The following is an 8,410-nucleotide window of genomic DNA, read 5'->3' as shown; positions in this document are numbered from 1 at the left end:
GCCCAAAGGTTGACTCAGAAGTATCTGGAGAGGAGAGCTGAGCTGGGGGCCCCCTATACAGCAGCATCCCACAGCTTGACTGGTTGACCACAGACGATGAAGGAAATGCCCTCTTTTGACCCTGGGACCAAGTGACAAGAGGAGGATGACAGGGAGATGCAGCTGCAGCCCCAGAGAAGCCCCACTGGAAGTGAGATTGCAGATAGTTTTGTTTCTTTGTTTATTGATAAAAAAATATTAATAGCAATTAAAAACCCAAAACATTCACAACCCATCCAGAATCCTATAAGTTTTAGCCATGTGTTCCCAATGGAGTCCTTCATCTGATGGAAATGGTGATTTCAGCCAAAAGGCCCCTTCATGTTTTTCATGGATGGGTACTGTTGCTCCATTGGCATGGCCCCAAAGCAGTCAGAGGGGCTACAGTGGCCGGCCTTGCCCGGCGGGCCCATGGAGCCTGGGGGGCCAGGGATGCCAGGAATGCCTTGCTGGCCCATCGGCCCAGTTGCACCCATCTTGCCGTATCCTGGAGGACCTTGAGGACCTAGGGAGGAAGGAGTCAGAGAAGGAAAATCAGGAAACCCAGATCACAAGAAAAGAAAAAATAATAGTCATGGTAAATAATACCTTACATTTGATAAATATTTCTCCAGTTACACCATATTTTCATGAAGACCTGATCTGATCCTTACATTAGTTTAACGATAACAATAATACTACTGGCTAGTTTTATTCAGAGTTTCCACGTGCCAGGCACAAGGCAAGTGCTTTTTCTGCATTATTCATTGAATCTTCACAACAATTCCATGAGAAAGAAACTATTTTCTCATTTTGGAGACGAGGACACAGGCTCAAAGAGGTCACCCACCTGGTAAGTGGTGAAGCTACATCTCAGAGCCAGGCTATCAAGCTTTAGTCATTTCTCTCTTAGGCTCGTCAAGGTCACAGAGCCAGTAAGAGGATGAGCAGGACCTGGACTTGCATTCCCTGGCCCCACCACATCCAGCTCTCTTCCACTGCGTGGTGCTAGCCCAGGTTAGGACTTGAGGGCAGGCACTGGGTCTTCCACCGCATCCCCAACACCCGCCCCCCTCCCCACGCACACTCACACACACGCCCTCGTAGAGTATCTTACACGCAGTGGCATTACTCTAAATGATGGTTGATAGGCCTGTGGTTACTTCAGGTTCTACACAATTATGTTATAGAAGGAACATAAAGAAAGGCGATCTCAACTGCTCCAGATTCATGGTCTCAAAGGCTGGCTTTTCCTACCTGGGGGGCCGGGGAGACCAACTTCTCCTGCAATGCCAACACCAATGTCTCCCTTTTCACCTTTGGTACCAGGCAATCCTGGAACAAAAGAAATAAAATAAGAGGCCCCATCCCCGAGTAGAACAATGACACACTCAGTAGGATTATTTGAAACACACGTATACACGCAAATGCCATATTCACAACAGACCTCATGCAATGCTCGTGTTTGCCCCCAAGAGCTAGGTATGCCCCTCAGTAACCAGACGGCAGACCTACCTCTCAACCCGGGCAAGCCCTGCCGACCTTCTCTGCCAATCTGACCAGGGAGCCCAGGTGATCCCGGGGCACCTGGCCGACCCGGGGGACCGTCCTTCCCTGGGGGCCCTGGTCGTCCCGGAGCTGCTGCCATCTCCATGGGAAACTGCATCCTGGAGGTGTAGTAAGCCATCCTCTCTGTAAGAAAGGACGGGGACAGGTCACAGGGCGCCCCCAGGGACTCAGAACGACTGCAGATGCTACAGACAGGCCCCCAGCATGGAATCCAAGACAGCCTTTCTTCAGAGGGATGTCAGAGCAAGGAACGTGTGGGTGGATCTCTTAAGTGGTCTCCTGTGCCCTAGCCCCACCTCGCTCTCGACTGTGAGCTTCCTGAAGCACAGATCTGATTACAGCATCTCTCTTCTCCAATGGCTTTCCTGAGTTCACCACTGGCTTCAGAATAAAGTCCAGACTCCTTGCTTGGCATTCAAGGTCTGCTTCCCAAGCAAGATGTCTAGCCCCTTCCGGAAAGGTCCATGTTTTCCCCAGTCCCTAACCTGTCAATGTTGGACAAACGAACAGGAAAAAAAGCTTAAAATGAAACCACAGCAGCCTTCTTAGAGCTGCTGCTTGCCCCTTTATTTAGAGCTCACTCTATGCGACTCATTTGATATGAATTTTCTCGGCTGTCTCCTCTGCTCCAGTGGGGGCTTGGGGAGGGCAGGAGGGAATCATTCTCTCTCTGAACTGAGCAGGTGACAGGAAAGGCTGAAGCCTAATAGAACATATGCCTATAAGTGGGAGAGCAAGGTAAGTAGGGGTTGTGGGGAGGAGGATATTGAGCTTTAGGGAAAAGGAGGCCGGGGCGGGGTGGAGAAGCAGCTGGGAAAGGCGAGCAGTACCCACTGCCACCCAGCCAGCTGCCAATTACCATCAAACATTTTAATGATCTCTTGTCTGATGAACCTCTTGATTTCATCATAATTCACCATGTCTCCCTGAGGAAAGAGAAGAAACCTGCCTCAATTATACTTCCAAGCCTGGGGCTCATCTCCCCTGGGGATGGACTTCATGGAAGTAAAGGATGGGAAGGGAGGCAAGGGTCCCAGGAGCCTCCTACAGATACTTAACCCACTGTCCTAACCCCCTAAAGTGGTACAAAACATTTCGCGAGTCAGTGCATTTTTCTGGGGAAAGGGTCCCCAATCCCCTCAACTCGCCCACACAGTTAAGAACCACCCATAAGGGGCTCATGCTCTTTCCTGTAGAGTGTCAGCAAGAGCTTCTAAAATGGTCCACGCTCTACCCCGCATGCCTGCTCTGTGGGCCAGGGCCCATGGCTGCCAGCCTCCCCGCCTTACCATGGAGCCAGGTACCCCGGGCAGACCAGGGCTCCCTGCAGGTCCCGGAGATCCAGGGTGGCCTCTCTCTCCTGCAGGACCCGGCGGCCCAGAAGGTCCCATGGAGCCACTCTTGCCAGGCCCGCCAGGCATGCCAGCTCTTCCCTTCTCCCCTGCCTGGCCCTTCTGCCCGGAAGGTCCCAGGTCACCCTACAAGGACAGGAAGCACAGTCCAGCATTGCCGAGTACTGTCAAGCCTCCCTCACGATGTCTCAGCAATCTGCTCCTGTCTTCAGCCCCCTACCTGGCCCCCAGCGTCTCCCTCTGGACTGTGGCCACAGGATCTTGACAGGTTGCCCCATGTCGCTGCCCCCAAAGCAGTCCTTCTAAAGGACAGTTTTCATGTTGTTACTCCCTACTTAGAAATTCTGATGGCTCCCAACTGCCCTCAGGATAAAGGTTGAATTCCTTGGCCAGGCATTCAAGGCCATTCATGATGCGGTCCTGACCACATCTTCTCCAGCCTCGTTGCACCTCCAGCCACATCTCACTGGTTATAATTCTGACTCAGCCACATGTCTTAGTCCTCCCTGCCTGGACTGCCTTCCCCTCCTCTCTCTGCGGTGCACTCCTCCTACTCAGCTGAAATGTCCCTGTTCTCTGTGCAGCCTCCCTAACGCCCCAGGCTGAGCTGATTGCTCCCTCCCTCTGATCCCACGGTGCTACGTCTAATCTTCTTCGGTAAAACCTGCCACGCTCCAGTGTAAGTGTGACTGGACTAAGTGGGCACCTATTGTTCAGGGACCTCTGTTTGCCCAAGGCTAGGACAGAGGGCCTGGCGGGTAAGCAAGACCAAGTGGATGCTCGCAGAATGAATGAATGAATCAATCAATCAGGATTGAATGAACCTTGGAACAGCCCCACGTGAGAAATTGTCAGAGACGAGGTTGCTCCAAGTTCTGCGCACTTTTTTCCCTGCCCACTGGCCTTCCTGTGTCTCCTCTCCATGGCTAAAGTCAGAGCTTATAGTTGGGCTTAATCAACTCATGAGCTTCTCCTCTCAAACCCGGCCAGTGCCCACTCACCTTTGGACCAGGGGGTCCGTAGATTCCCTGTTTTCCAGGGGGTCCCTAGAAGAAAGCAAAAGTCAGGGATCAAGTCTGGGCAGCGTCTCCAAGCTGTCCAGGAAAGACAGGTGCCGTGAAAGGACCTCCCACAGTGTTAGGTCCCCAGGCCGTGTCCACTGGGCTCTGTGTGAGAAAGGATGCCAACCTCCCTGCCAGCAAGAGCGGGGACATCTGGAAGGGAGACTCATGTTCCTGGGGTGTGGCCGTGTATGATCGTGTTGGTTGGGTTTCTTGTCACAGACAAAAAGAGGTGAGAAATCAGAATGAAAGGTAGGGCCTGGCTAGAGCTGGTGCCCAAGAAATATTTATTTGGAGTATTATTATTATTATTGGCTCTTTTTGACCAAGTATATGGTAAAAAAGAAAAAGAGTGAAAAACAAGGCTCACTCTCATCCTTCTCCCCTAGTCCCCAATCCCTCTCCCCAGAAGAACAAGGGCCCTGGTTTCCTGTGTATCTGTCCAGAGATAGTCTGTGCATACAGGGAGCATTTACTGAATGAATGAAGAGGGGTCAGGGCAAAGCTAAGAGCAAGAAGAAGCATCCCCAGAGAAAAGGAGAAGCCCAGCACAACGGTACCTCTTTGCCAGCTGCACCATCTGCACCAGGTTCACCCTGGGGAGTAGAGAGCAATGGAGCTGTGGTGAGTGCCAACCCAGCTTGGCATTTCATGCCTCACTTCGCCCACCAGGCATGGCCAGCCCCAGTTCCACCAAGGAGTCACGATCCTCCCCACCTCCCCCCGACACTCTAGGCACAGGCTGTGGAAACTCAGACCCCACCCCACCCTCCAGCCTGCTCCCGGCCGCCCCACTAACTGAGCTCTATGGGGGAAGAGCAGACTGCGCCTGCCCTGCTCTTTGCTTGAGATCCTGGCGTCTCGCACATTCCCTGGCCCTGAGTGTATGTTCAGTGTTTGCTGAATGAAGATGTGAACTCTGAATCTCTGGCCTTGATGAGGTCCCAGAGATCGGCCAGGGCAGCCTCAGTGTCCGCTCCCTCCCCAAAACAGGAGAGGCTGCCTCCAGGGCCCTGCCCATTTCTAGTGGGATGCTGGGGAAGAGAAATCTGTGATTGCAAGGCAACTGGCAGATTCATCCGGGGACCCTGGAGGCTCCTGAGCCTGCAGGCAGGAGGGATGGAGGGTTGGCGGGACCTGCCTGCCCAGGGTCTGCAGCAGGAATCAGATGAGTGGGAGGCAGGACTCGGCCCTCTTGGCAGATGGGCCGACCGATTACTCCTGCGTGGGCTACAGTCATCCGCCCCATTCCAGGGCACCAGCTCCAGGGGCATTGCTACTGCTCCCCAGAAGGAAGTCTGCTTGGGTGGAAAACACCCTGACCTGGGGGCTAGGAGACCTGGGTCCCTGCCTCAGTCCCCGGGGAGATTTTTCATCCCTGAGACTGGCAGTCAGTTCCACCTGATGTGGCCACCCATCTGGAACCTTTGAAAGAGAAAGTGTCGCAGAGTGGCTCCAGACACAAGTTCTGGAGTCAGGCAGCCTCTTCCACTCACTAGCTGTGTGACTCTGGACAACCTACTTAACCTTGCTGAGCCCTGGTTTCCTCATCTGTAAAATGGGGACAATCAGACCTACTAAATAGGGTTGCGGTACAGATTAAATGACAAAATATCAAGCACGTAGGTCACCATTCAGCACATTGTCAGTGACCAATATATCACAGCTCTTAGTATAAACTCTAGCTGAAACTAAGGAGCAGTTTCTGAGCTGTTGCAAGAGCTCCAGCAGTAGCACAGCGTCTCTGGTGCCTGACGTTTACAGGTTTTCTGTGGTTACCAACAAGCTCCCCTGGGGAGGCGGCGGGGGTGGAACAGGGGCCAGTCTCCCCTGTCCGACACCTAGTGGGGGTATCTGTACAGCGGTGCATGGCGGGAAGCAGCGGTCTGCTGTGTGGTCGGCCCAGTGCTGGCTTGTACAGCTTGTCCTTTTTTCCAAATAGGACATGATCCTCAGGCACAATCTCCGAGCTGCCATCGTCCGTGCTAAATGCCTCTCCTTCCCTGGAGACCCCGGAAGTGCAGGGCTGCGCGCAACTGACAAAGCCCACTGGCCCTTTCCCCCGGGCTGTGCCGCAAGATGTAGGGTCTTACCGGGGGGCCAGGGTGTCCAGGGGGACCAGGCTGGCCCGGAAGACCTGAAAGGCCCCTTTCTCCAGTGGATCCTCGGTCTCCTTTCGGGCCCTAGGGAAAAAGACAGGGATGGTGAGAGGGAAGAGTGAACCCCACGCAGCCAGAGGCAGACACTGTGTGCCAGGGACCATGGTCCCCACCCTAAGGCCGCACACAGGGAGGTGGCGCTGCCTGAACTTGGGGAAGGGCCCTGGGATGGCCTCCAGGCTTCTCCAAAGGTCTTCATGACAGGCCAGTGAGGGAGATGTCTGGACGCAGGAGAGGCCGATGCCACGGAAGGAGGGGGGCTGGGGACATGCTGCTCTCCAGCCCTCACCCCCCACCCCACGCGGCTCCCTTTGCGAGGAGCCTGCAGCAGAGCAGGGCCAAACTCCGGGGAGGGAGGGACAAGGGGAGCACGCCACTCACCACTGCAGAGATCCCAGCTGGGCCTGGTTGGCCTGGAGACCCCGGGGGCCCCTAAAGAGAGCCAAGTCAGTGGGATGGAAAGAGGCTCCAGTAATAAGGCCCCGGAGGCAGCGAAGGACCAACAGCAAGAACACGCCCTAACCTTGTTATGACTGCTCCATTCTCTTCCCCGAACCCTCCTTCCTTCTGCTCTTGCATTTGACCTGTGCCAGAGCTGAGGCCTGGGGGGCCCTGAACACACAAGACCCTCATGCCTGCCGCAGGCCGAGTGGTACCTCTGGGGTCTGCACGGAGGGGATGATCTGGGAGCCAGAGCCAAGTGCAGAGGGCGTAAAGTACATGGTACGTGGGCCTGGGTGTCTTCTGAGTTCCCCCCCACCCCCTGCCACCTTCCTTCTGTTCTCTGGGAAGAGCAGAGACCAGGAGCTTTCCTCTGCGCAGCAGGGGTGAGGGGCAAAGGCTCAGCACCAACTCCAACGTCCTCGCAGAGAAGCCCCAAGCTCCCTGGTCTCCTGCCGCTCATCTACCGCTGGAGGGCCATGAGCCTGAAACACGCAGGAGGGCTCCGGCCTGCCCCATCTCTCCACATCCTGCCCCTGAGGCTCAGCTCAAATGTCACCGCCCTGGTGGTCAGAGCTACACTTTCTCTGAACCCCAGGGCACCCAGGTCTCTCTCAGAGCACTTCCCTCCATGCTCCCAGATGGAAAGTTCCAGAGGCACAGGCTCTGTTCTACTCATCTCAAGCCTCCTAAGGCAGGAATGTCCAGCACTGGGACTGGCACACAGCAGGGGGCTGGGCTGGATGGACAGAGGTGGGAAGAGGAACCCTGCACAGCCCCAACCCCCCAGGGGGTCTCCGATGTGGACACAATTCAGAGTGTGTGATTCCTTCTTTCATCTGTAACATGGAGGGGACAGGGCTAGACCTGGGGTCCCCAATCCAAGGTCTCTGGACACCTTGAGATCCATAAAAATAGTGATGAGGACCCGAGAATTCCTTTTTTGGGGTTCTGCACTATTCTTAACATTTCCAAAAGCCTTCTGGAAAGTGTACAGCCAGCCTCAATAGGGCTCTCTGGAATCCCACCAGCTCGGCATGGTCACACTGATCAAAGGTGCCAACTGGCAGTCATCTGTGTTACAGATGAGTAAAGTAGACGGGAAAGCCATTATTGCTTAATAAACATCCTCTGCAAGTCACCCTTTCTCAGTAAGTACACCACCCACTCACCCAGCTGCCCGAGCCGAACAGGAGTCACCCTTGATTCCTCTCCTTCTACCGCCTCCTGCCCCCTCCCCATCCAGGTCATGAGCAAGTCCTCTATCTACCTCCAGACACTTGCGGGATCTGTCCACTGCCACCAGCTCCACCGCCATCATCCCTCCGCTGATACCTCTGCTGTCATTTGTGCGCCCTCCCCCTCCTGCCCATGCCCCGAGGTCCTCCACCATCTGCATCACGTCCTCTCCCAGCTCAGCTTTCCCGTTCCCACTCACACCCTCCTCGGACTCCACTCCCGCCACGCTGACTCTGGGGCTCCCCAAGCCCTCCCTGCCTCAGGCCCTTTGCAGCAGATGCACCCCTGCCGGGATGCTCTTCCACCAGACTGCTCGACATCTGGCTCCGTCTTGTCATTCGGGCCTCTGCTCAAAGGCCACTTCTCCAGTAAAGTCGCCTCCCAGGCCCTCCCTATGACAGCACATCACCGCCTGATCCTTCCGCGTTAATCTGTTTGTTGTGCCTGTGTGGAAGCTCTGGGATCAGGGGACCTTGTCTATCTCACTCATCACCGTAGCCCAGGGCTTGGAACAGTGCCTGGTACGGAGCAGGTGCTCAATAATTACTTGTTGAATAACTGAATGATCTTT

General features: G+C 54.9%; 1 protein-coding gene across 1 annotated transcript in view; it reads right to left on the bottom strand.

Moving 5' to 3' along the window:
* Positions 1–209: 209 nt before the first annotated feature.
* Positions 210–8,410, bottom strand: part of COL16A1 (collagen type XVI alpha 1 chain) — a 49,504-nt gene continuing 41,303 nt past the window's right edge. The window contains exons 61-70 of the mRNA XM_082456472.1: positions 7,871–8,050; positions 6,541–6,591; positions 6,094–6,183; positions 4,561–4,596; positions 3,941–3,985; positions 2,877–3,065; positions 2,447–2,513; positions 1,534–1,710; positions 1,276–1,353; positions 210–544 (exon numbers count right to left, since the gene is read on the bottom strand). Of these exons, the coding sequence (XP_082312598.1) occupies positions 342–544; positions 1,276–1,353; positions 1,534–1,710; positions 2,447–2,513; positions 2,877–3,065; positions 3,941–3,985; positions 4,561–4,596; positions 6,094–6,183; positions 6,541–6,591; positions 7,871–8,050 (1,116 nt within the window). The 3' untranslated portion in view covers positions 210–341. The remainder of the gene's footprint in view (positions 545–1,275; positions 1,354–1,533; positions 1,711–2,446; positions 2,514–2,876; positions 3,066–3,940; positions 3,986–4,560; positions 4,597–6,093; positions 6,184–6,540; positions 6,592–7,870; positions 8,051–8,410) is intronic.

Source organism: Balaenoptera physalus, assembly GCF_965194825.1.
Source record: "Balaenoptera physalus genome assembly, chromosome: 1".
Taxonomy (NCBI): domain Eukaryota; kingdom Metazoa; phylum Chordata; class Mammalia; order Artiodactyla; family Balaenopteridae; genus Balaenoptera; species Balaenoptera physalus.
Note: the sequence above shows the minus strand (reverse complement) of the source record. Positions and strands in the feature narration are given on the sequence as shown.